We start from the raw sequence: 27284 nt of genomic DNA, 5'->3' as shown, positions 1-27284 counted from the left end.
GTGTCCCTGGGGGAGGAGGAAACCAGGCCAAAGCAGAATCCCAGGGCCTTCCTGGCTTAGGACACACAGGCCCAAATGGCTGGTGACATGTGTGGAAACTTCTAGACCCCAAAGCGAATCTCCCACTAAACAGAGGAACTGGAGGTGAGGGGACTTTTGCGGGGAGTCCCCATGGGTCATATTGATCCACATGAGAGCCACAGAAATGAGGTCCTTCTTCGCGGGAGGCCAAGAAGATTCATGCCTGAGAACCAAACAGGCTGCAGGCGAGGGGTGGACGCTTCTAGGGAAAGGTTTCTGAGAGGGACGGGTCACCCCCCCCCCCCCGCATTCGATCTGGAACCTGGGGGGTCTCTTGATGCTCGTTGTTCGGGGGCCACCACTGCGGGGGGAGGGGAGGCTGGGGGGACGGGCTCAGGGCACCATGTGCCACCACTTGAAGGAGAAGGGCTGCCGGCGCACGTTGGTGCCGCAGTGGACCTCGCCGTGCAGCATGTGGTAGGGCGTGAAGTCGTCGATGAAGGTGCAGTGCAGCCCCAGCGGCTCCAGCAGGGCGCGCACCTGCTCCTCCAGGCAGCAGCGGCCGCTGATGAGGGGCCCGAAGGGCTTGGGGATGCCCAGGTGCTGGCCCAGCACCAGCATGTTCACCTGGGGGGGGGGACAGCGCTGAATCAACAGCCACCCTAACCCAGGTCGGAGCTGACCCCGGGAGAGTCCGTCTCCGCCTATGCGGGACCTAGTTAGGTGGCCATATCCAGATCTGCCCAGGGGAGGGCAGCACAGCCAGCACCCGGGAGGGAGAGGGAGGGCAAGAGGAGAAAGGCCCAGGACCCCCTGCGGCCCACTGCGCTGTCCTGCCCTCAGGTTACGCAGTGTCCCTCTGGCCGAGGCCGCTGGGGAGAGCCTCCGTTTTGCCAACACAAGGACCGGAACGTTGCCCAAGCTTCCAGGGGCACCTCGCAGGGCCACGGGAAGGAAGAGGCAGGAAGGGCAGAGCCAGAGAGGCAGGAAGGAGGTGAGGCAAAGGTGGTGGGGAAAGGCCCCCGCGGCCCCAGCTCCTCGGGGAAGCGGAGAGGGAGGGAGAGCAGGTGACCCAAGGGCACGCCAGCGCCACCTGGGGGCGGATACAGCTGCAGCAGCCTCCCCGGACCCCCCCCTCAGGCTGCTGAATCCGGACTGAGTGGGGCCCAGGTGTGTGTTTCAGATGCAAGACTTGGAGGGCCGGGTGGGGGGCAACCTCTTAGGGCTCAATGAGGCCCCTACCGGGAAGCCTTCTTGGACCCCCACTCCTACCCCTTAAACTGGGGGCACCTTGCCCTCCCCTCCCAACTGAAATAGAAATATGAAGTAGATCACTGGGACTTGTTTTCAGAGGTGCGGAGAGTGTCCCTCTCCACGGATCAGAGTGGAAGCTCCTGAGAGCCGGGCCATCTGGAACCACGTCAGGATAGACGTGGGTGTTGCACAACCACGAGCCGGAGGACAGGGACAGAACAGCCCCAAGAGCCCAGGTGCAAATATCCCTTCACTCCACCAACATCACGTGTCACCCCTCCCCCCCCCACCCTTGAGCCAGGGCTTGGCCAGTTACAGGGACCATGACAGACAGCCACCATAAGCCATGGCGTCAGACCAATCTCCAGCCATCGCAATCCCAAACATGACTGCCATTAAATGTGTCCCCGCTTGGGGGACGGAGGCTTGGAGCCTCATCGTAGGAAGGCCCAGGTCCCAGGTGGTGGGCTCACCAAATCTGGGAAGAAGGCGGTGGCCTTTCTCCTCTCAGACTTGAAGAGCTGCGGAATGTCGATGATGTCGCGGTCGGCCAGCCCCAGCTCCCGCTTCAGCACCTCGCGGTTCCAGTCGATGCAGCTCTGGGGGTGGGAGGGGCCGAGTTGGGGACACCTTGCCATGTGTGTTGGGGGCATACGCAGTTGAGCAGGGGCATGAGGACCGAGTGCCCACGGATCAACCGTCCACACAAACCTCACCTCTGTGCCCCTTGGTGGAGATATACCTGCTCTGTGCCCCTCTGGGCTAAACTGAGAGTGTTCCGGAATGTTCCATCTTTGACCCTCTTCTCTGAAATCCTCCCTCCTTAGGGATCTCATTCAGTCTCTACATTAAAACACTGACAGGTCCCAAGTTTCTACTGCCCCTCTCTGTATAGGGTTGTCTGTGTCCTGAGCTCAGACTCTCGAGGACAACCGCCCCCTTGGCATCTCTGCTCAGATGGGTCCCAAGATGGAATTTTTTTTTTTTATTATCTACACATGACATTACAATGATCTTGGAAAGATGGACTCTTGATCTCTACCCCCAAGCCAGCTCCTCTGCAGACTCTCCAACTCCCCCTGGCTGCCCAGACCACAAGTCTGCTGTCTTTCTCTCCTTCCTTCCCACCTCCGTGTCCAATCCAACAGCAAGTCCTGGGGACACTACCCATAGAACCTGCCCCTGACCTGGCCACTTCCCACAGCCTCCACTGCTTCTGTCTGGTCTAAAGGCCAGTCCTCTGCCTGGGTGACCAAGCGGCTTGCCCACTGGTCTCTCGCCTCCTCTCCTCCTGCCCACGTGGTGGTCTCGGTGATGTTCCTCGCGGACTTCCAACCCTCCCTGTGTTTGAGGTCACTCCTCTGCTGGATGCTCACAGCCAAAGGCCACCTGTCTTCCTCAGGTGCACGACACTCACACCTTCTTCCAGGAGGAAGGTGGGCACTGGAGCCCCTGTGTCTGGGCCATTCCAGCCTGGGCTGTCCTGAACTGTGAGTCTCCGCCCCCTGCTACCCAAGCCCCGCCCCTGCTGTTTCTTTCCCCGCCCACTTTCCACCCTGCCCCTTGTCCCAAACCCCGCCCACTCTCCACCCCGCCCCTGTCCCAATCCCCGCCCATTCTCCACCCGCCCTCTCCTGTCCCAAGCCCCGCCCACTTTCCACCCTGCCCCTTGTCCCAAACCCCGCCCACTCTCCACCCCGCCCCTGTCCCAATCCCCGCCCATTCTCCACCTGCCTTCTCCAGTCCCGAGCCCCGCCCACTTCCCCCCTCGCCCTCTCCTGTCCCAAGCCCAACCCACTTCCCCGCCCCACCCCTTTCCCAAGCCCCGCCCACTCTCCACCTGCCCTCTCCTTCTCGAGCCCCGCCCACTTCCCACTCACAGCCTCTCCTCTGTACCTGCACAAACTTATTAAAGCTGATGAGGTTTTCGTTGGAAAGGACCTGGTTGATGGAGATGGTCCTGACCCGCCCGTTGCCTGTGGAGGGGAGAGACAGACCGTAGAGGGCCGCTGGCTCTAGGAGGCACACAGGCAAAGGCCATGTTCACGGCTCTCTGACTCCTGCACATGCAAGGCCTTCTGCAAGTCCAGGACCGACCGCAGAAGTCGGGGTCCCGCCGCCTCTGTTCCTTGAGCCCTAGGCTTACTGAGTCACTGGAAGTAGGAAGGCGGTGAGTTGGAAATTTGCAACCCCCCAGGGCGCTGAGTAGCGGCTGCTCTTCCTTTGGCTGAGGGGACCTGGGGTCCGTCGCTGTCCGCCCCCACCCCAGGACCGACCTCTATCGGCTCTCTGAGCAGTCAATCAGCGAGTTCTGGGAGTGGACACCATCAGGCCCTGGCCTGCCCTTCAGGAGGTGGCTCCCCAGAAGCCCAGCTTTCCTGCCGCCTGATGGGGTCCCATGGAGATGGCCGGACAGGTGCAGGGAGGATAGGCCAACCGCTCGCTGGTCACCTGCACTTGGCCTGCGCTGCCCTGAGTCCAGAGCCCAGCATCTCAGGAGTCTCACCCTATGAGCTACTCGTTATCATCTCCACTTTACAGATGAGGGGACGAGGCTGGGGAGGCCAGATGACTCACCCAAGGTCATACAGCTGGGACTTGGGGGCTCAGTGGTCACAGGGCCTTAGGCTGGAGAGGGGGAGGAGAGGGCTCCCTCCAGCACACATACACCTGCGGTTCCCGTCCCTCCAGCCCAGTTGGAGGCAGCTGGTTCCATTGCTGCCCCAGCTCAGCTGCCCCCTCCAGCCAGTGCCTCCCCTCTCTGCGCCTCCTCTTCCTGGGGTCTGAAGGGGGCTGGCTGGAATCCTCCCAGCTCTCTGGGGATCAGCGTGGTGATGTCCACAAGCACCAAGCATGGGGTCTGGCACACCTGGGTGCCTAATACTGGTGCCACCTCTACCTCTGTGAAGCCATGACCACGCCTGTGGGTCGGCCCTGAGTACGGTGGCCGCATGGCCTGGGGTCTCCTTCCCAGCCAGGCAGTGGGGTAACTCCTCTCGACCTGATTCTGGGCCAGCTCACCGTGAACTTGGTCCCCCAGGGAAGATGAAGGGGGCACTCCCCTCCCCGCCCCGCCTGGCCCGGCAGCTCTGGACTGGAGGATTTTTAAGGTTTACTTTGGGTTCATAGGAATCGAGCCTTTGGGAGCGATGGACTGGGAATTATGGGCTTCTACTTTATGGCCGGTTCCAGTGTCATGCTGGGCACAGGGTGACGTCAGCACAGACGCCGGGGCACTTGGGAGGGGAGGATACTTGGGAACTCCGCAGTCTCTGCTCTGGGGTAGCTTTGTTCTCGGGGTCATGTGCCTACGCAGGTGGCCCTGGACCAGGAGAATCCATGATCCCAATGACAAAGGGGCTTTTGTCCTGAGACCCCTGGGATCCCAGGCTTCAGGAAGGTCCCCCTGGGGATAAGGTGGTCACAGTGGGGACGGGAGGGGGTGGAGTTGGCAGACACCCCTGCACGCTGGCCCAGACGGTGGCCCTGCCCCTCCAAACTCCTCCTGTGAGACACGAAAACGTGGGTTTCTCGTTCAAAAAGCAGGAGAAAGGAGCCGTTCATGGTACTGACCCACAACCGCTGCTCCTCCCCTCTCTCAGCCTGCCACAGGGTTTTTAATTTGTTATTTGATGTGGCACTCCTTTGAGCTTGGGACATACATGGGACAGGGTGGACCCTCGAAGCACCCAGAGGCGGAGCCCTGACTTGGTGCATGTGCCCAGCGCACAAGTGGCCAGGCAGCTCCTGAATGAGACCCGCAAATTGTGCAGCTTGGAGGGCTCCCACCCCTCCCCCCAGGCCCGCCACCCCACCCGGCCAACGCAGGGGCTGCATCCAGAGCGTGGGAGCCCCTCACGGGCCATGTGCTGCTGCGGGCTCACCCCGGCCAAGCCCCCAGCACATGTCCCTGCAGGCAGATCCCAGGCCCAAGCTCTTGCTGGGGGAGGAGGACCACAGTGTCCCTGGGCGGTGACAGAGACAGGGAGACCTGGCAGCTGGGATCCAGAGGACGAGGGAGTGGGCAGCAGAGAGCCCACCCCGGGAGGCAGGGAGGTTGGGAGGCAGAGGCTACAAGCCTTCAGCACATGCCTGATTTACCCCTCGGACTTCACTTACAAAACACAAGTTATTAGGATCCAAGAAGGTGACACAGAACACTGAACTCCAAGTTCCAGAACCTTCTAAGCAGAGAGCTTGGTGCAACTGTACTGGTCACAGGCTGGCTATGTCCCCAATTTCTCCATGCCCACCCATATGGACGGTCCCCCCACCTCCTGCCTCAGCTCCGCCCCAACACAGGCAGCAGTGGCTGGAGCCAGGGGTCCCGAATTTGGGGGGACAGCACTGCTTTAAAACCAGCCATCCCTCTCTGAAGCCACCGTGTCCCTCCTTTAGTGACGCAGCTCCGTTACCCACCAATGACACCCTCGAACAGGAGGGCCCTGCCGTGGCCCCGCTTCTTCTTTTCCTGGAAGAGCCTGAAGCAGGCGCCGGGGCTGGCCAGCAGCATGCGGAAGCCCTGTGTGCGGAGCGTGGACGGCTGAGCCCCGGCCCGGCCTGGCCCGGCTCAGCCCCTGCAGCCCAGCCCCTGCCCCAGATGCCGAGTCTCACCTTCCCATCCGGGGCAGGGACAAAGCTCAGGAACTCGTCCACGTGGCCCACGGCCAGCCAGTCCACAAACAGCTCCACGGGCGGCTGCACCCTCTGGGCGTGGAGAAAGTCCCGCACCACCTGGGTGACCCGGCGGCCCCTCGACCTGGTCACAGGGTTAAGAAGTCACGTAACTAAGAAAGACTCCACGAGGAAATGGAAGCCCAGACCCCGAGAGTTCTGCAGAACCTGACTTTACAAAAGGCATTTCTTTTGTAAGCAGGAAAGACCATAATGTGTGCATTTCATACCCCACCAGGTGCGTTCCCGATGAGGCAGACTGGGGACAGGTCAGTCACACCAGGGCAGTGACCCACCAGGCCCTGCCCCCTGGGCAAATCCTCAGAACCACCCTCAGACCCTGTTCTCATAGATAGACTCCAAGTCACCAGTTTCACACCCACATTCCATCCCTCCATGGTCAGGCAGTTCTTCCTTGAGTTTAACTTAGATCTCTCTTGCTGCACCCTCACCTTCCTGGATGTCAGTGGGGAGAGAGGTGGATAAGAGCATCCCCAGGGCCTTACAGTATTTTAGGTTTGTGGATTTAAATCCTGTTTTCTTTTCCTCTTTCTGGGGGATCGTGTATTTGAGGACAGCTGGTCCCCTCTAAAGCTCGACTCTGGATTATCTACTAATTGATCCTGAGTCTGTTCTAACAGCTTTGCTGAATTGATTGGCTCAGTGTCTTGATCTGTTCCACAGCAAATAACCACTGTGGTGTCATTTCTTGTCCACCAGCTCTTCTGTGCCACGCATTCAATGACTCACAGTCTGTGAGTCTATCTGTGTCACCAGAAGGTCACTTTGCACGTCTCATACAGCCCTTGCCCTACGCTCAAGAAAAGACCCTCTGTTAGTCATTTACACTATTGTATGAATGAGCTCTGGCTCAAATGCATTGTCTCCAGGGACAGTGGGGAAGAGAAGCCTGTCTTCTGTCACTGTTAACTGGTGGACGCTGTGGTCAGCATCATCTCTTTATTCCAGAATCAGAAGGTCCAGGCCTAGTCACCCACCCTCCCTGGGCTCACCTGCAGAATTAAGGGTCAAACTGAGCCATCTCCGAGGTCCTGGCTCTGGCTCTCAGGTGCCGACAGCGTCGGGAACAGCCCTCCGCCCCCCCACCCCATGTAGGACGACAGTGACGTCACTCCCTGCTGGTGCCGAGGCGCGGAGCGGTCCCTGGCCCCAGCCCTGGTCACCATGCCCGCCCCAGCCTCCACCGGACGCCAGTCCCTGCCCCTCTCACCCGGGCAGGTTGCCCCCGATGAGGATCCTCCCCAGGGGGTACTCCTTCCCGTTGGCCACCACCGGGGGGCTGACCTCCAGGTTCCCGAAGGAGTCCAGGCCGCTCACAGACCTGTCCCGTGGTTCCCGAGTCACGTAGCCAAAATCCTGACCCTGGCGGGAGACGGGGGTCAGGTGGGCGGGGAGGCCAGGGAGGACTGGACGGACTCGGGGCTCTGAGCTCCCAGAGGACAGGTGGGCAGAGCCACTATGGCTGGGGGAGACCGAGTGACCATTGCGGGGGAGACCGAGTGACCACGGGGGGGGCAGACTGAGTGACCACAGGGGGGAGACTGAGTGACCACGGGTCAGACCCAGCAGCCAGTTCATGCAGGCCTAGGGCTGAAGCCGAGAACACAGGCCCTAGGCCATGCCAGCCCCTGGTCACAGGGCCACTGAGGTGGCTCTGTGCTCCCCTCAGACACACCTGAGGCAGCTGCCCGGACCCTTGCGGCCCTCCTGCCACGGCCAGCCCGGGGGCCAGGGTCTGGCTACCTTGGGTGCCCGCGCCTGGGGATCAGCAGGCTGATGCCGGCCCTCGGTGTCTCCCCAGGGCATCTCTCAGAAGGAACTTACGTACCATCAGGGGCCAGCAGAGGTCTGACCCCTGTGTGTCCAGGAGGTGGAGGGTCCCCCATTTGGATATACTTATACCAAAAACTTCCTCCTTGCTTCTCTGAAATCCCAACGTGACCTGGCATCTCCTGAATTGCACCTGGCAACCTGCCCTCATCCTTACAGAACAAACTTCCAGTATGTTCCCGGTGCCACGCACCCCAGGGTGGCCCCTCGGCTCCCAGGCCAGCTGTGGTGACGACTCACCAGGATTCTCTTGTAAGGAAATTCCTGTAGCTCCCCGTTCCGGGGGGAGTCGAAGACCACGGGGAAGGTCTTGTGTGGCGCCTGGACATAGCCCAGCTCCATCTCATCCTGCCAACGAGGGGACATGCCCAGCTGTGGACAGCCAGCAGCTCCCCACTCCCCATGGGCACTCTGGGGTCAGGATGCCTGCTGATTGGAGGAGGGGCTGGAAGCTCAGAGAGGGCACGTGCTTGCCTGTGGTCACACAGCAGGGCAGAGGGATGAGAACATGGACATGACCTTGAGGGTGTCCCAGTAAGGGGTCAGGCCAGGGTGGACCCAGAGAGGCCTGAGATGGACTAACAGGCCACTGGGCACAAGTCATCTCCTTTGGCCTTGGGACAGCACCGAGGGCCCTGACAGGTGCAGATGCCTCCTCCTCGGACCTCGAGGGCCAGGTCAGTCCTGACCCCTCTGGTTCTGAAGGCCAAGGTGGCCCAGGGTCCATGAACTGCACGCCCAGGCCTGTTGTCCCTGGGTGGCAGACCAGGAAGGTGGGGGACAGAGATGGCTCGTTGTTTGCCCGAGGGCCCCAGCGGGGCAGGCTGGCCTCTCCCTGCAGGTGGAGCCCGGGCCAGGCCCGCCCGGGGCGCACTACCTGGATCCAGCGGTCATTGCGGTTCTCGGTCTGCGGGCACACGGTCAGCTGGCAGCCGGCCTTCCTGGCCAGCTCGGCCACCGCTTCCACGAAACCCGTGTTGTTCCTCACGCTGTGGATGAGCCAGGGACAGGGACTGAGAGCCAGGGCCGGCGGGCGGCTGGGAGCCTGGGGACCCGCCGCCCACACTCACCGGCACACGTACACCTCCAGGGGCGGCAGGGTGCTGGGCGTCATGATCCAGGGCGCCACGCGGAACACCACCGTGTCCGTGAAGATGGGGGCCTCCGAGAAGTCCTGCGGGGACCACGGGGGTGGGACAGCACAGGTCTGCCGTCTGGCAGCCGGGAGGGGGGATCTCGTTCTGTCCCCGGGTCCCTAACAAAGCCCGGCTTCTCCTGGCTGGAGAGGAGCCAGCAGCACAGTAGAGAAACCTGGGTCCCCGGGGCCCAGGTGTCACCCTGAGCCTCTGCCAAGCCCCACCTCATTGGAGTCGTCCAGCAGGGTGACGTGGAAGGACAGCAGCCCCGGGAAGCCGGCGTCAGGGAAGCTGAGGCCCTCCACGAAGAAGCGCTCTTGGTCCCCGTGGAGCCGGGGCACCTCGTAGGACACCTTGTCCTGGCCCAGCACGCACCTGTAGGCCCCGCAGGAGTCCTCGGGGCCTGGGAGGGAGGCGGGGCGGCTGTGACCGCAGGGGCCTGGGCAGCGGGAGGCCGGGAGGGCCGCGCCTCACCCCGACTGCACACGGGACAGCCCCTGCCCGCCTCTCCCTGGCGAAGGGCGGGGGGTTGCAGGTGTGACCCCCAGGCCTGCAAGGTCCCCACTATTGGAACTCTTCCCGGGACCCGAGCCTGCCCAGCTGCCAGGGCGGCCGCCCGGGGGGGGGGTGCCCAGGGACTCACCGCAGACGTGGAAGACCCGGGCTCGCCTGGCGTCCGAGCTAGAGGTGTGCAGGATGAGCCTGTGGTCCTCAAAGAGCGCTGCGGGGCCCTGGGTGCGCAGGACCATGAGGGACATGTCTTCCAGGTCTGGGGGGCCACACAGAGGGCACTGACTCAGAGAGGTGCTGGGATCCCCTGCACCTCCTGTCCTGGCCACCTTGTCCCCAGGACAGTGAGCGCCAGGACTCAGGTGTCCCAGCTGTGAAAACACCGGAAGCCACCACAAGAGCACCATGGAGCTGTGTGACAGTGTGACATGTGGGCCCCCGTTTCCTCATCTGCCCAGAAACGCGACATGCAGTGCCGCCATCCCCATGCCTGGCCCGGAGAGGGCAGAGGCCACCCGGCAGCCACACAGGTGGGCTGTGATGCTGGGCTGGCCCCTCCCCCCTGGGCTCCACGTTCCCATCTCCAATGGCCCCTGGGAGCATCTCATGTGGGAGCACTGGCCACCTCCACCCCAGGTTGTCCCTGCCTGGTCCTCTGGTTGCTGTGGTCCAAGTGGACCTGGCAGGGCAGGCGTCCCTGAGTGAAGGTAGGTACGGGGTGGGGTCTGGATCAGGGGCTGGAGGGGAAAACCTTGCACTAAGCACAGGGAGGCTGGGAGCCTCCTGGCCTCTGGGCCTCATCTCTCGGTTGGGATGGTGACACCCTTCCTCCTGTGACCAGACAAGATACGTGAGAAGGGCAGGGCATACAGTAGGTACTCAAACACGCTGCATCCTTTGTTCCCCTGGAGGAAGGGGAAAGCAGGGTGGATTATTTCCAGAGGTTCTGCAGCAACGGGAGCGCCACTGGCTCTGGGGACACCAGAGAGACACGGCGCCAGCCTGAGGTGGGTTTTGAGCAATTCCACGGTGTGCCCAGGGTGGCCACTCCGGCCCCCAGTTCTGCCACCAGAGCCCCACCTGGGGGTTGCCCGGACCCTGGGGCATCTGAGCCGTGACCTGGACGAGCAGGGGCCCAGGCTGCCCGGCCCCCACCTTGTAGGCAGCCCACGTGCTGGTCGTAGTTGTCCTGGACATCGCTGCTGAGGTCGTCCCTGTCACAGTTCACCAGCAAGATGGCTCCATGCCCTTCAGGGCCCCAGACCCACTGCCGCTGTCGGTGAGAAAACAGAGCAGGCGAAGGGCTGGACCCTGCTGCCCTCCAGCCCCGTGAGCTGGGGCCCCTGCCCGTCCCTGCACCCGAATGCTGCCGAGTCCTCCTCGCCCACCAGCCTCCTGGACCCTCCTCTGGACACCGGCTGCATTTAATGCACCACTATGGGGTCCAGAAGTCAGTCACAGTTTCGCGTTCAGCAGGTCCCTGTTCACCCAGACGGGGTCAGCTCCTTGTGGCCAGCGCCACGTCTGCCGGCTGCCTGTCCCCGTGGTCAGGTTCTGCTAGGACAGTCGCACGGGTTATGTGCTGACTGCGGCCACTTTTACCCCACCGAGGCAGGAAGACGCCCGGCCCAGGGCCTCAAATGTCCACCATCTGACCTTTACTTTTTGAAACGCTTGCCCACCCTTGACTTTGCCCACAAATCCAGAACTTTCCTCCAACCAACGGAGGCCCAGCCCAAGGCTGGGAGCCTCGTGCCTGGTGATTTCTGGTGAAGATTTCTCTCTTGGTGAATGAAGATCCCGTTCATGCCTGGTCCCCTGGGCCTCAGCATCCGCTGGGAAGCAGGGGGATACCTGTAATGGCCTCTCCCCGTGACCTGGGCTTACAGTGGCTTGACACACTCCACCCCCACCGCCTGGGCCCAGGTGGAGAAACCTACCTTGTCCACGAAGTTCCCGTCCTGCCCGCCTTCACGGTTCAGGTCACAGTCCAGAGCGATGTCTGCAGGGGAGGCAGTGGGTGAGTCCCCACGAGGTCCCCAGGAGCCCAGAACAGATCATGACTTCTGTGTTTTCAGCCCAGTGTCAGGGCCCGTCTGGGGCTGGACAGGGGTGTGGCATCTCCCAGCAGGCACCGCCAGAGGTGGAGGCTCTGCAGCCTCCCTCCCTGGGCTGGGTAAGAGCCCACGGGGAAGATGAGGGGCAGGGCCAAAGCCACCCCTCCAGGAAGCCGTCCTGACTGCTCCCTCTCTGTATCCCCCCAGCCCTCACTGTCTCGGGCACAGCCTGCACTGAGCCTGCTCACCAGGGGACACTCTTGGTTTGTGAGAAGCAGTCTGTCTCGCCTCCTTGGATTGGGACAGGGAGCCTGAACTCTGGTCAGGCTGACCAGGATGCGCATCAGCTCTGCCACCTGCCAATTGTGGGGCTTCTCGGAGCCTCCACTTCAGCTGCGACCCACACTCCCAGACCCACATCCCAACTTGACAGTTCTCCCTAGGAATTTGGGAGATCTTGCAGTGCCAGTGAAGTGTTCAAGGGGCCTGAATCAATCTTTCTGCGCCTGCAAAAAACAGGCCAGGCACGGTGGCTCATGCTTGTAATCCCAGTGGCTCAGGAGGCTGAGGCAGGAGGATCGCAAGTTCAAAGCCAGCCTCAGCAACTTAGAGAGGCCCTAAACAACTCAGCGAGACCCTGTCTCTAAATAAAAGATAAAAAAGGGCCGGGAGTGTGGCTAAGTGATTAAGCACTCCTGCGTTCAATCCCCAGTATCAAGAAAAAATAATATTATTTCTTAAGAGAGAAGGGGCGGGGATTTCAATTTTTTTCTTTCTCATTTTTGGTGCCAGAGATTGAACTCAGGGGCACTTGACCACTGAGCCACAAACCCAGCCCTATTTTGTATTTTATTTAGAGACAGGGTCTCACTGAGTTGCTTAGTGCCTCGCTAAGTTGCTGAGGCTGGCTTTGAACACAGGATCCTCCTGTCTCAGCCTCCTGAGCCGTTGGGATCACAGGCGTGCACCACCACACCTGGCTCAAATGATTTTTTTACCCTATGACAAGATACTCAGGCACCAGGCCACCAGGGAATAAACCTCATAAACATAATCTGGGGCAGAAGGGGCCCAACCCAAAGGAACACGTGAGAGACGATTCCATCCACAGAGTTCAGGCTGCAAATCCAGTCTATGTGATCTGCTGGGAACATTTAGGTGTAAAAACCATAAAGAAACACAAGGAAATATTATCACAAAACAGTGTTTACCTTTAGGAGAAGGAGGAAGTTGTGATCAGAGAGGGGTTGGGGGGGAACTTTGGGGCACTAGTTGTATTTTAATTCTTGACATGAGAATTGCCACTCCAGTGTTTGCTTTGTAATTGTTCATTTAATGTGTGTGCACGTGTGCGTGTGTGTGTGTGTGTGTGTGTGTGTGTGTGTATACATATAATAAGCTTTATGAACTTTCTGCATGTTTTCAAATGAGTTGGGGGGCAGGGTCTGGGGCAGATGCCCATCCCCACTCCTAATTAACGGAAGGCATATTTAAGCAACCGGGGGGATGGTGACCTGTCATACTGGCACAGAGAGAAGAGGCTGAGATTGCACCTGCTAGCCAGGAGGCCCACATGCTGTTGTAGGCACCAAATGTGGCTCAGAGTTTTTGGAAAGCAATCTGGCCACATCTATCAAAATTTAAAGACACATCCCCTTGAGCCCAGCAGCTCTGCTTCTGCAAATGCCTCTGACACATAAAACGTGCTCAACTTTCCTGCTAATTGCTGCCATGTGCAATTTTGTAGGCTATGGTGTGAGGTAGGGCTCCAAGTTTATCTCTTCCCCATGCAGAACCCTGAACCCTGGGTCTGTCCCCAGGCTCTCCATTGGTTCATTAGTCTATGTACTTAAACTTGCACAAATTTCATGCTGCCTCAAGTTCTATAGCTTGGAAAATTTTTGATATCTGGTACTGTGAATCCTTCCACCTTGTTCTCAAAATTGTCTTGGTAATTCTTCTATTTTTTAAAAAAACCTTTTACTTGTAGATGGGCACAATACCTTTGTTTTATTTATTTAATTTTTAACATGGTGCTAAGGATTGAGCCCAGTGCCTCACCTGTGTTAGGCAAGCACTCTACCACTGAGCCACAAGCCCAGGGCCTCGTCTTGGTAATTCTTGCTCTTTGTGCTTCTTATGAATTTTAGGATCAGCTTTACACATTTCTATGAAAAGGCCACTTTGAGATTTTGATGGAAACTGCATTGAGTTCAGACCACCTGATTCTGTCCCAGAGTTCTCAGGTCTGTGTTGCTTGTTTCACTTTTTTTTCTCTTTGTTACAGTTTGGGTAACTTCCACTGACCTATCTTCAGGTTCACCAATTCTTTCTTCAGCTACATCCAGATTACTAACAATCCATCAAAGGCATTTTTCATCTCCATGACTGATTTTTGCATTTCCTTTGAATCATAATTTTCAATTCCTTGTTGAAATGCCCCCCTGATCTTAGAACCGTTAACACAGGAACCCAAGTCACTTTCCACTCCCTGCCTGAGAGTTTCAGCATCTGAACCACTTGCACAGAGCTTATGTATCAGTTATCTCTCTGGGAGGATGCTGGCTTGGGGAACAGGAAGCCCTGATTTGGAGGGAGGGAGGTCTACTTTTAAGTGTATATTCTTGTACTGTTTGAATTTTCTGTACTTTTTTAATTTTAAAAAATACAACTAATTTTTTAAAGACATCCCTGGTTTGCTGTCATCCCTAACCACCTCCCTGCCCTTAGCCAAGACCCCTTGGCCTCGCCCGCAGCAGAGCCCCCCACTTACCTACGCAGGTGAGGTAGAGCACTGCATAGGCCAGGGGCAGAGACTCCTGGCTGGAATGATAGGCGATCTGAACCTGCGGAGGGAGAGAGGGGCCGGTCAGGCTGTGAGGAGAGCATGGGGGCTCTGCACCTCGGCCCCACCCAGCTCTTCCTTAGCCTGCTCCGAGTTACTCATTGTTCCGGGCCTGGGCTGGCCCGTTTGTGGGACGGAACTCTCTGTGGGAGTCTATGGAGACCCGGGTCCCGGTCCTACCAGCGACCCCCCCATGTGGTCTTGGCAAGCCCCCGCTCCACACTGGGTCTCAGTTTCACCATTTGTAACGAGAGGAGTTTGGACCAGGCAGGTTTAAGAACAGGTAAACCCTGGACGTAGCCTGGACTTGAGCCCAGCCCCTCTGGCCTCTGCGACCTTGGCCAAGGCCCTTCCCCTCTCAGAGCTGCCTCTGTTTTCTCATCTGTAAAGCGGGGACCATGTAGGTCCACCCCGGAGGATCGTAGTACATCCTGAGGAAGTGCCCAAGAAACACCAGCTGTTGTCCTCGGTAGGCAGGTGGCCTCATGGGAGGGTCAAGTGCAGGGCTCTACAGCCTGGGCTTGGGTCCTGGATCCGTCAGGGGTGAACACCTTGGGGGTGGGGGTTACTGGCCTCACTTTTCCTAACAGCGGGATAGTAATCCCGGCCCCACAGCATGGACGGTGGGGACGCTCGGGGGCTCCTCGTGCTGCCGGCTGGAGCGGCCCAAGGCTGGTGAGGAGGTGGCTGGAGGCAGAGACACCCAAGTCCTCTCCGGCCCGCTTGTCCTCGGACCTCCCCCAGACGTGGGCTCCGCTCTCGGGCTCTGTGTTCTCAACTCAGCGGAGGGAGGAGGTCTTGCCGAGCCCCCCGACCTGCTCAGTCCTGAGAGCTCCTGAATCCTGCCGTGACTGATCCCCGTTGCCAGGTGGGGTCAGGAGGGGGGCGGGGGACCCTGGCCTTGCTCTGTCCTAGCAGCCATCGGGGCCAAGGAGCTCAGGGTGGGGAGGCAGCCCCAGAGCCCCGGTTCTGCCGGGCGCCCTCCACAGGCTGCTCCTCCCGTGCTGCTCGGGGCACCTGCCCTGCCCCTCGCTGACTCTGCTGCTCACTAGCAGGTGGGACTTCAGGGGACCCACACCCCTTGGCCTCAGTGTCTCCATCTGCAACATGGGTTCAGTGAGCCCTGGCCCACGCGCCCCACGGAGCTACAGCACGGGTGGGACAGAGAGGGGACTGAGGCCACCTGCCACCTGCCACCTGCGCTGATCTAGTCCTCCTGCCCGTTAGCTGTGAGGCCCTGAAGAGTTGCTCTGAGTCCCTGTGAAAGGGGGACCCGCCCCTCGTGTCACCTGCTGGTGTGTGGCTGGATGGCGTCCGCCACCCCGAGCCTGACGTGGTCAGTCTCCACTGCGCTGCTCTGGCCATGGAGGGGCCCACGTCTCCACCCCCCCAGTCCTGGGCCCCTTTAGCCCTCTGAGGGGTGCCAAGCTCAAAGGTCACCCATTTCTTCCATGTTTTAAATGCCCCCCGCCCCGTCCTGAAAATGGGTCAGGAAGAGAGTGTCTTTGGGGAAACTGAGGCACCTGAGGGAACTGTCACCTAGGCAGGGCGTCTCCTTGGGCAGGAGTGTCCCTCCCTCCCAGCTTGCCCTTCTTCATTCGGAGCAGCCGAGATCCCCGAGCCAACCCGTGGGCCACAGTGGGGACTGTCACACTGTGGTTCTCGAGTTGCAGAGCTGGGACTCGAACCCCAGCCTCTGGCCCCAGGGCCAGGCGCTCGCCCACACTGGGGAGAGGGGATGTGGGCCTGTGGGTGGGTGGCCGCCTCTGCCCCCTCCCCAGGCCAGGGCCCCACTCACATGACTGTCATTGAGGTCGTTGCTGGGGGAGTTCATGACCACGACGATCTCCAGGCCCTCATCGAAGTGCCACCGCCTGGTGTCCGCGCGCTTCCGGCTCCTCTCGAAGCTGGGACAGATGTAGACGTCCACCCCGGGGGTCCCGTACACCTCGAACATCTCTGTGCCCTCAGGGACCGACCTGGGAGAGCAGGAGCCGAGGACATGCCGAGAGCAGCCCTTGTTCAGGTGCCCGCCCGCCGCCTCCAGGACCACCCTACAAGCAGCTCCCAGGCGTGGAGCCCCCCACCCACAAGACCCCGCCAGCACTCCTCTCCCCTCGAGGGTGTCTCTGCCTCCAACAGAACTGCAAACTCCTCCCCAGTCAGGACCCAACTGCCTGCTCCAGGCCCACCTCTGCCCAGCGGCTCCGTGGGGCTCTGCGTCTCTAGCTTAGGAAAGCATTCTCACCCCAGGTCCCCGACATGGCTCCTTAGCAGGCGATTAAGTGTCCTTGGGATTAGTTTTTGCTGAGTGTGTGCTGTGTGTGTGTGTGGGTGTGTGTGTGTGAGAGGGAGCTTACATGCAAAGTGAGCAGAATCATGCCCATCTGATGAGGGAGAGACTACGATTCAGAGAGGTCTAGCAACAAGCTGAAGTCACACAGCATCACACGACAAAGCCAAGCATGCACTTGCCTCTTTCTGACACTGTGCCCAGGCTGTCTCACAGCACTGCCATGTCCCCTGGGAAACTTGGCCCGATTGGATCAAACAACCAGGTGTTAATTATAGGTTTAAAATCTCCATAATGCCATTGGTCCCTGGAACGGTGTCTCCCCATTCCTGCTAATCCGGGAACCCTGCCTGAAAACCAGCCTGTCCATCCCTTGATTATGGGGTTCCTGCTGTGCACCCCGGCACTGCGGGCTGAAGCAGGTGCATGTACCACTCTCGCAATGGCCTCAGAGCCTTAGACCCCATGAGGGAGCTGAGGATTGGCATCGCCCAGGGCAGATGGCTGCAGGCCTGCGTCTTGGCTCAGCGGTCACCACGTAGGGAGAGGCCCCTGTGGCTGAGGGGCTAGAAGGCCTCCTGGGTTTCAGTGGCCGACCCTGGAGGGGCCCTGACTGCACACTGGCCCTGTGGAGCGTCTTTGTGAGCTGTACCATGTAGGTCCCTCAGGAGTTCTAGGAGCCGAGCGCTGCCGCTGCCTCCCATTTTACCGACGGGGAAACTGAGGGTAAGAAATCTGCCCAAGGTCATGAGGCCTGGAAGGGCAGGCTGGGATCCAAACCCAGGCCACCTGGCTCCTGCAGCCACATCCTGCCCCACCAGGCTGGCTCCCAGGGACAGCAATAATCACTACACTCGGGCCCGGCCGGCACACTTGCTGTGGACGCCCAGCTAAGCCTCCCCCTACATCTGCTCCTGATCCTCGCCACAGCCTCTGAAGGGGCTGTGACTCCATCACCCCTGGGGAAACCGAGTCTCAGGATGGGCCAATGCGTCCTGGCCCTTGCAGCCTCCTCCACCAAGGGTGGCTCTGACTTCTCACAGTGACTTTCTATAAAGAGAAGTAAACCAGACGACACGCAGCGCTGCTCCGCTGGGACCCAGGTGCTGTGTCATGGACTCAGAACCAGCACTACAACGTGCCAGGCCCCAGCAAGCCGGCAGAGCTGGTCCCCCTCAAGGTGGCCGGCCTCTGACCCACCTTAGGGAAAAGCAGATTGGTGGCAGCAGGGGCAGGACTGCAGGTGGCCTGGAGCCAAGCCGTCACTGGACACCATTCCGATGCCTGCCGAGGGAGCACGGGGCTCAGGGTGCGCTGCCCCAGATAGGCTGGACCTTGGTCCCCCAGGGCAAATACAGGTGGCTCAGCACAAGGTCACCCTTCTGGGAACCGACCACCAGCTCTTCCACACTCACCCATCTCTCCCTTTCCCTGTGACAACCACAAGGTGACAGTGGGTGCAGGGAACTCCCACAGCTGCATGGCGTGTGCACTATCATCCCCACTTTGCAGATGAGGAAACTGAGGCTCAGAGATGGCAGGTGATTTGCTCAAAGCCACACAGTGGATAAGTGACAGAGCCATAGACTCAGCCAGCTCTATGGTCACTACAAACCCGAACCCGTCCTCTCCCTTCATGGGCTCAGGGCCTCAGCTTCTAGAACAAAACCAAACACTTCAGGAGCTGGGAGACTGAGGGGAAAGTCCCTGTGGTTGAACAGAGAAAGATGGACAAGATGTCAAGTAAGATCCCCCGCCCCCAGGACGGCAGATTCCAGTGGGCTCTGCATCTCTCCCCAGTCGGCAAGGGTCCCAGTCCCCTCCCCAGGCCAGCCTCACAACAGAACCAGGTCCAGGAAACCTCTGTCCTCCTGATCCCATGCCCTGCACCCTGCCCTGCTCTGCCCTGGGAAATGGTGGCCCCACCAGGACTTCTCCCAAGGCCCGTGCAGTTGAGAAGGTGGAAGACGCGCCTGCTCAGGGCCCAGCTCCAGATCAGCGCTCTTGCCTCAAACGTCCAGCGTGGACAGAGCCTGCCAAGTCCAGGATGGGGCTCAGAGGCCCCCGGGAGCAGAGCGCATAACCCCCTGCTCAAGGCCAGGTGCCCGGGAAACGGAGGCCCAGGGAGCCGCAGGAAGTCATGCAAGATGACGCAGCCGAGCTGACAGAACTGGGACCCAAACTCAGGGCTTTTGGTCTGAGACAATCAAGGGCCACCGTGGAGGGACAGAGGCGGGGACAGTGCGGTACACCGCGGGGCGCAGGGGGCGTGGCGGCAGGGTACGCTCTGCTCAGCAGGCCCGTCGCGAGACCCCAGGAAGCTCGAGAAGCAGAATTTTTGCACCAGATGAGACTGTCACCGGAGAAAGCCTAAATAAACCCTCGGCTTCGCCTGTTCTTGTCGACTGAGTCGCTAATACTGGAAGCCACACAGCCAGGCAACAGGTCGTTAGTTTCCAATGTCACACCTCTGACGCGTGGGGTACGACGCTAACCGTTGCCGAGGTTACTCCTCGGGGACCTGAAGGCTATTTTTACCAAACATCGGAGTCTTCACTGGGGTCCGCAGCTGCCTGATGGCACCTCGAGGGGAGCTCTGTCTTCATGTGGCATCGGTCCCTTTGCTGCCTTCACTTTCGGGTCACATTCCCCTGGGCTCTGCATGCAGCTGTGTCCCCGCCCCCTGGGGCTGGTGTCTGTCCCACCCACCCGTGAGCTACTCCAGCAGCCACAGCAGCCTGAGTCCCCGAACCCTCAGGCCTGTCCTGGGACCTGGATGGAGCCAGAGGCCAGGATGTGGGCACAGGATGGTGGTGCCAGCCTCAAGGGTACAGGCGGACAATGACCTTGGCCGTCGGATGCAAGAAGAATCCCTTCTGGAACCGTGTCCCTGACCAGGGACCAGACCCTAGCCCGCCTCAGCAAGTCAGTAAAAGCTCCCTCTCCCTTTGTTCAGGGCCAGCCTGGCCCAGGATCAGTGCTGTCCCCTCCTGAAGCCCACATAAAGTCCCGCGGTACCTTCCTGCTCACTAGATGTTGTTCCTCCTGTCACCAAGTCCAAGGTCCTTACTCCCCTCTCAGTTCCATTAGGCATGTTTTAGGTGACAGGAGCTGAGTGTCCTTCCCAGTGAGGGTGGTGGTTCTCAACCCTGGCCGCACAGTTATCCCTAATGAGTGCTGCAAAGAGCCATCGATGCTGGGCCCCTGGCGGTGAGGGAGCCAGGCTTTCCGATGTACAGGGGAACCCAGGGCCTCGCGTGGAAGCAGGTGCCCCGCCATGGGCCCCACCACAGGCCCAGCAACGGTTTTTTTTTTTTTCCTGGTAGCTCAGGGCACTTTACCCTGAGCTACAACCACAATCCTTTACCATCATGATCCTCATTTTTGAGACAGGATCCCTCTAAGTTGCCCAGGCTGCCCTTGATCTTGCAGTCCCCCTGACTCAGGCTCTTGAGACTGGGATCACAGGTGCGCGCCCCTGCATCGGGCCCGGCAGTATATTTTTAAGGTCCCCGGGTGATTCGAAGGCACAGCCAGGGTGGAGCAACTCTGCTGGAGAAGAGGAGGCTGACAGCTCATCCCCGGGCATGGTCCCCCAGGAGACACCTGCTAATGGAGGAGGGATCCCCCCAGGGGAAAGGCGGTGGCCTGCTTCCTGCTCAGGACCCACGAGATGTGGCTCAATGGGGGACTCCCTGCCTTCTGGCTCTTCTAAGTGCTGCTTCTCGGGGTCTTTCCAAGGTGAGCGAGTTGTATACCCCCCAGGTCAAGGTTGCCCCTTCTTGTCAGCGTCTGGGCTGGCATCCTGAAGGAGTTCAGGGACATCTGGTGGCCCCTGGACTGCTGTGTGTGCTGGGCCCTCTGCAGCCATGCAGGCTGGACCTGACAGCTTGGGGTCTCTGAGAACACCCGGGGCTCCAGGGCCCTCGGAGCCAAGTGCAGAGGGTCCCCAAGCCCCCCAGGTGAGTCTCTGCACCTCTGTGACTCAGTTTCCCTGTCACTAATATTCTGAGCCATTTGGTTGACCTGGGTGACGTGGCTTTTAGTTTCACCTCTGCCCCTAACACTCTGCAGTCCCTTCCTGCTCTGGCCTCAGTTTCTCCATCCAGAAAACGAAGAGTGCCTGGGACCCCAGAGGCTCCTCAGACCAGCCTGGGGACCAACTGCTCTCCAAAAGAGATCCCAAAGGTGACCGGCTCCGAGGGCCCTTCAGCCCGCGAGCAGCCACAACCTGACAGACTCCGAGAAGCACTTCCTGTGCTCCAGGAGTGCCCGGTGGGAATGCGTCCAGCCCACCTACCACCCCGTGGCTCTGGGCCCTGGGGCGACTCCACCAGAGTCTCCTGGGATTTCGATGTTGCCTGGTGAGACCCCTCCCCTTCCAGGACTCGAGTCTGAGGACCCCATCTCAACCCGAAGCTCCAGCCTTGAGAAAGTGCCCAGGAGAAGAGCGGCCAGCTGGCTTCGGCCCCGGCTGTGCCTCGCAGGGTAGGACGGGTTGGGCCACTGTCCCTCTGAGCTGCCTCCCTGCATCTGTGAAAGGGAGACTGAATGTCTCCTTCTAGATGCCCTGAGGGGTGAGCGAGCCGGCCAGTCAGGGCGCAGGCTGCGTTTTACCCTTTCCCCTTCCAGGTCCCAGGACTCACTGCTCAGGAGCCAGGCCTGAGCCACCTGCAACTCCTGGGGAGGCGGAGGACAGGGTGCATGGGGGACAGCGAGGCCCAGTGCCCGTCCATCAAGGCTCCTCTTCCAGGAAGCCCTCCCTGACTGCCCAGCCTCTTTTCTCCATTTCTTCTTCCCCCATGCGGCTCGGTGCTGTTCCCAGCCACCTGGTGCCGCACCCAGGCTCAGGACAGAGCCCTGAAACTATGACGACGTGGTGATGGTGCGACAGTCACCTCAGTCTAGTGTCCCCCAGAGGTTGGGCACTAACCACTCCCCACTCAGCCTTCCTGCCTGCCCTATGTAGTAAAGGCCAAACCACTGGGTCCCCTCCTGGCCCTGCCACTCACTGGCTGCATGACCCGTTCCCTCATCATAAGAAGGGGGTGATGATCATGCCACCCGTGGATGGCCCTGAGAGGGTAGAACGCCGAGCCTGCGCCATGGCTGGGCCTGGGGCTCGCTCACCCCTCAGGGCACTGGAAGGAGCTATTAAGCCTCCCTTCATGGGCGGCCTGAGAACTTGCTGGAGCGTGTGAAGCGCTGGGGCTGCAGGCCTCCGTCTCCACGCTGATAATGGAAGGCAGAGGCTCTGCGGGGACAAAGGACCTTTCCAAGACCAGACAGCTGGGGTGTCACAGACCAGGGCTGAGTCACCACACCTCACGCCCTTTCCCCCCAAGAGTGCCCAGGCTGAGCCCCCAGGCCTGTCAAACCCTCGGAGCTACCCCGGGGGCTCCCCTTCCAAGACAGGAGTCCTCTCTGTGGCCCCTGCAGGAAGCCGGTCAGCCTGCTAGACCCCCAGGGCCGGCGGAAGCGGTGGCTGAGCCTGCGGGGTCCCCAGGCCCTGGCATGCACCAGCCCCGGAGGAAACACTGATGGACGTGTGAGCGAGCCAACCAGAAGCTCCACCGGCCCCGGGTGGGCGGGGCACTGCAGTTTAAGGATCCAGGTTTGAAGACCTGGAGTCTCTGCCCACCCCCACCCCGTGGCTGTCCCCCACACACCGCTTTCTGTGACTCCTCAGCAGGGCCCATCTCGGTCAGGTTGCCCCAAGACCAGTGGCCTCTGCCTCCTCCAGGTTTCCTGGCACAGGTCAAATTGAAGACACCTCTGCCCAACGGGCACCCGGCAGCTGGGGCAGTGAGTCACCCCCGTGGGCACGCAGCCCTGGGGCAGACAGTGGCGCCGGGCAGCAGGGATCTGCCCCCCTCACCCTCCTCCTGGCCCCAGGAGCCACTGATTCCTCTTCCCACCCTCACGCCCCCGCCCCTCAACCAGGATTTAGCTCCTGGCGGCCAGCTGGCCCCCACCATGACCGGCTTCTCACCCTCGCCATCCAACACTTTGGGACCATCTTGGCTTCCAACTAAATTCACTTGGATCTTTAAATTCTTAAGTCTGGGACGCTGGTTCTCAAAGAGTGGGTGATTTTAACCAGGCATGGTGGTCACACCTGTAATCCCAGCTACTCAGGGGGCTGAGGCAGGAGGATCACAAATTTGAGGCCAGCCTGGACAACTTAGTGAGACCCTGTCTCAAAAAAATAAAAATAAAAATAAAAATGGCTAGGGATGTGGCTCAGTGGTAAAGCACCCCGGGTTCAGTCCCCAGTACGGAAAAAAAGAAAAGAAACAGCAGGTCATTTCACGCCCTAGGACCATTTGGTAATATCTGGAGACATTTTGGTTTGGGGTGTCTCTGGCCTCCAGAGGGAGGCCAAGGATACTGCTCAATATCATACAAGGCACAGGACCCCCCATGAGGACGAGGTGGACAGAAACCTGGCCCAAAGGGAGGCTGGGAGGCAGAAACGGTCACAGGGATCCACACCCTGCCCACCACAGGCATGCTGACTGCCTGTCCCCAGCTCAGCCTCAGAAACGAGACTCCTCAAAAGACTAAGAAGCTGGCTCCTGGGCGCTCCCTAGAGCCCAGCTCCTAAACCCCTACCCGGACCCTCCTTTCCTTCCTGGGAGAGAGAAACCACAAGTCATGAGGTGCTAGACTGGCATGCAGTTGGGGCCTAATGCATGGGCGTTGAATGGCTGGAGGAAACCAGAACTGAAATCCCTCAAGTGTCAGGACAGCTGAGCTAGCCTGTGACAGGCTCCAAACCCTGGCTTTGCCACTTGTTACTGTGTGGCTTGAGCAAATGTTTCACCTTCTCTGGGCCTTTGCTTGTCAGCCAAGATGATGCTCACAATGAGCCTAGACCACAGGCTCGTCGTCAGGGTGGAATTGCTGAGTTTAGCTCAAGAGTTAAACTCCAAGGGCCTGGCGAGCTCCAGAACACTGCCTGGAGCCTACAGGTGCCGTGGAGATAGACACAGTCTTTAAAACACGGTTCCATGCTGCGTTCTCAGCCTCAAAAGCTAGGGGATTATTGGGCAAGGACACGCCTCTTCCTATTCATATGCCTGAGACAGACCCCCAGCCCCATCTACAGGATCTTTGGATGGTGAAAGTGCCCAGCAGCCTCCAGGTCCCCAGCAGCCTCCAAGTCCCCAGACCCAGCTCAGCCACTGCCAGTCTCTTCTACTGAGCTTCAGCCTCCTGCAGTTGGAGTCCCCTGCTGGAACCTGAGCAAGCTTCCCTGATTGGCTGCTGTTCCAAGGCCAAGTCTGAGGAGTGGACAGCCAGGCCAGGCCAGGCGGAAGCCCAGAGGAAGTTCTTCCCAGCCCCTGGAGAGGAAGACCCATGGGGTCAGAGCCAAGGACGCACAAACCCCTGGCCGTCGGGTCTTACCCATAAATGTCAATGACGGTCTCCACACCGGCCACGCACACGGCACTGGTGGGATGCTCCAGGGACACGCGCACAATCCTCTGCAGTGACATGCTGGCCTTGGACTGGGCTGAGGCCACCAAACCCAGCACTACCCCAGAGGCCCTTTGGGATGTGGTTTAAATGTCCCCGGCCCCGCCCTTCCAGCCCAGGGTGCATGCTCATTGGTTCTGGTCCTGGAAGCCCAGCCTCTTTCCAGAGGCAAGCGCTCACGATTGGCTGGAAGGAACCCAGTATTTGCATATGAACCTGTTGCTTCCACCTCGAGTTAATTCCTGGCTCAGAGGGGAGCAAGTCCCCACAAGTACCGGCCAGGGCATTGGGTTGTGGGGGGCAGGGGAGGAGGACGGGCAGAAATGCGTGGGCTCCCTCTTGGCCCTGGCTCACCCCCGCACCCCTTTCTCTGCATTTTCAGAAACAAGGTTTAGGGGGGAGCGGCTTTACCCTGCTGGGGAAGCTGGTGGAAGTGCCCGCTCCAGGTCCCCTGCAGCCCCAGGCAGGAGGTCAGGGCTGCAGCGCCATTGGGACCTTTTACAAGCCTCCCCAAGCATTTTGATGGTCTTGAGAAGGAAGCGCCGGCGTCTTTCATAAGAGCTTGGGTTTTGAGGCAGGAATATTTCAGACCTGCCTCGGCCGCTTCTGGGGTGGATGACCTTGGACAAGCCTCACTTTTTCCATCTGAGAAATGGTTGTCGTGAGGCTGAAATGGGCCAATGCTGATAGAGCTCTTGGGGACCCAGGCGTTATCTTATTACTGTTGTTAATATTAGATGCCGAAACCCCTGAAAGGGACAAGTGACGAGAATGAAAATCCTCTCCCACCAACGGGAGCTCAGAATGTCAGAGCAGGAAGCCCCTTTGTCGGGTGGGGAAGCCGAGGCCAGAGGGACACTCGGGCTCCTCAGGAGCCAGGGCCCTGGGAAGAGGGATCTTGGTCCAGATCTAGATCTAGGCTCCCGTCAAGTGGCCTGGGGTCTCCTCCTCTCTCGGGGCCTCAGTTTCCTCATCTGCAGAAAATGCAGCTAATCACCATCCTGGCAGAGATAATGGCGGGGACCCGCCCTGCCTGGGGAGGCTCTGAAGGTGCTGAACAGAGGGTTCCGTGCTCCTCCCTGGTGCTGCTGGTCGTCGGAGGCAGGGTGGGGACAAGGACCGCTGCCCACAGTCCTCACTGGGACGTTTGCATCAGTCCAGGGATCTCAGCTGGGCCCTCAGGCTGTTGCTTCTAAATCCCAGTTTCTGGAAGGGTGTTCTTACCAGGAGAGCCATGGGCCACTGGGCCCAGTGACAACTCACCTTATTCATCTGTAAAATGACTTGGTGGCCAACTCAGCTCTGAAAGAAGAACGAAGAGTTTGGAAAGATGCCCCAGACTGTCTCCCTCACCTGCCTCTGAGCACAGTCAGGGAACAGCTAGAGAACCTGGTGGGGTCTCCCCCAGGGTGCTGGCCCACTGTGCTTGGGGACAGGAACTGCTCAGAGCCCCATGTCTCCCTCTGGAAGCAGGTCCACTCCTTCATCTCTCCCCAGCTTCCAAAAACAGATCTGTGGATCGTTCAGACTTAAGTGTCCATGACTGATGGGCCCCAAGCTAAAATAAAACTAGTGAGTGAGTGAGCACCCAAGGGTGTATCAGAGGCCGCAGCAGGTGCGGAAGTTGAGAGGGGTGATATTTTCAGGCCTCTGAAATGAAACTGCTGAGGCTGGGCATTGTGGTGCCCTGTGCCCGGGTGCCAGCCCTGTGGGGAATCTCCCCCTCTGCTGACAGGGTCCAGCCCGCCCAGCTGTCTTCTGACAGATGGAGGAGGTGGCCCAGGCAAGGAGAGAGGAAGAGGTGGGACCCACCCTTGGGAACCACCCTCCTCCAACAGCCATCTCAGCAGGGCAGGTGCCCCTGGTGACGGGCATGTGCCCAGCGTCCTGCTGAACCAGCTGCCTGCCTGGTGCTCACTCACCTGATGCAGGTGCTGTCCCTGCGGCCAGCAGAGGCTGAGCCAGGAGCCGGCGGCAGGGTGGCCTCCCGGACGCCGGCTCCCCACCCACACAACCCATCCTCCCCTAGCCCAGAAATCAGGCCAAGGAGGCAGCCGGGTAACGAAATGCATGTTGACGTTTTTATTGATCCGAGAGGTGACTGGCCACCCAGAGCGTTCTTAGACCAGACGCCGGGACCCCCAGAGCCCTGGCAGCGACTCCAGAGCCCCACACTCCGCGTGGCTCCCGAGGCTCACCTCCCTGGGCTCCTCTCTTCCTCCCTCCCTCCAGGACTCTTTCCCCAGGGACTCCTGACCCCGGCCTCACACCCCCAGCCCTGAAGAGCTGTCCTTTCCTTCCTGGCTCAGCCTCAGCTGGTCACCATCACAGAAGAGCGGGCTCGGGTAGGAGCGGGAGCTTGCAGATGGGGCTCCACGGAACCTTCTGGAAGGGGAAGATCCGGGTTCCCACCCACCCAGCCACGGCAGCTCCAGGTGCCTTTGTTCCCAAGGAGCTCCTAGGCCACAAGAGCCATGTGGCAGAAGTCCAGGGCCCACAGCCCCCGGTCCCACGGCCGGTGGGGGCAGGAGGGCAGGCTGCCGGCTCCCTCCTGCCGCGCCTGCAGCCCAGCCGGCCCAGCCTGCCCGCACACGCCTGTGACCTCACCAGGGCTATCAGCCTCACATGGCGTCTTGGTCCTTCCTCCTGCCACAGGGGCTTACTCACTGGCAAAACCCAAGGCACACATGCAGGGTCCCTGGTCACTGAGGGAGAGCGGGTGAGCCTTCCCCTCCCACTGCCCGCAGAGCGAAGGGGAATAATTAAGTCTATTAAAGGAAATTAAGCCGCACCCTCAGAGATAACCTAATGGTCCCCCACCCCCTGCCACATCTGGAACACCCAACTGCCTTCAGATTCAGAGTCCAAAATCCAAAGCCCAGGAGCCCCATGCCCCGGGGCCCGAGATCGTCGCCCAGCCTCCTCTGCCACTCTGGCCTCAACCCTCCTGCCCAGGCCTTCTTCACTGGCCTCCCCAGGCCTCACTTTGCCTCTCAGCACTTTGCAGCCGGAAGCAGCCTGCTCTCCTAATTAAAGGCTCTCGGCACAGTAACGAGCACCCTTCTGAGGACGGAGTCAGGCATTAAAGGGTTTCTGTGGCTTGCTTTTGTTATTATTGTTGTTTGTTTAACAGGCCCTGGCCACTGGGTTTTCCGGTCCCT

At 59.9% G+C, this 27284-nt stretch overlaps 1 protein-coding gene across 1 annotated transcript; it reads right to left on the bottom strand.

Annotated features, from left to right (window-relative positions):
- Positions 1 to 367: 367 nt before the first annotated feature.
- On the bottom strand, positions 368 to 24143 carry Padi3 (peptidyl arginine deiminase 3). Its single transcript, XM_071618689.1, has 16 exons — positions 24052 to 24143; positions 16147 to 16327; positions 14277 to 14349; positions 11387 to 11448; positions 10602 to 10719; positions 9580 to 9705; positions 9161 to 9339; positions 8871 to 8974; positions 8678 to 8789; positions 8041 to 8148; positions 7181 to 7332; positions 5890 to 6034; positions 5695 to 5797; positions 3172 to 3251; positions 1749 to 1874; positions 368 to 648 (listed from the first exon to the last, which is right to left on the bottom strand). The coding sequence occupies exons 1-16, from the start codon at positions 24141 to 24143 to the stop codon at positions 415 to 417; spliced, it is 1995 nt and encodes a 664-aa protein (XP_071474790.1). The 3' UTR covers positions 368 to 414.
- Positions 24144 to 27284: the final 3141 nt, after the last annotated feature.

Source organism: Marmota flaviventris, chromosome 10 (genome assembly GCF_047511675.1).
Source record: "Marmota flaviventris isolate mMarFla1 chromosome 10, mMarFla1.hap1, whole genome shotgun sequence".
Classification (NCBI taxonomy): Eukaryota; Metazoa; Chordata; class Mammalia; order Rodentia; family Sciuridae; genus Marmota; species Marmota flaviventris.
This window is presented reverse-complemented; position numbering and strand designations above follow the sequence as displayed.

Coding starts and splice junctions, on each gene's coding strand:
- Padi3 (XM_071618689.1), bottom strand. CDS start 24,143: ATGTCACTGCAGAGGATTGTGCGCGTGTCCCTGGAGCATCCCACCAGT. Junction 9,340..9,579: donor CCGGGTCTTCCACGTCTGCG/GTGAGTCCCTGG, acceptor CCTCCCTCCCAG/GCCCCGAGGACTCCTGCGGG. Junction 8,790..8,870: donor CTGGAGGTGTACGTGTGCCG/GTGAGTGTGGGC, acceptor GCTCATCCACAG/CGTGAGGAACAACACGGGTT.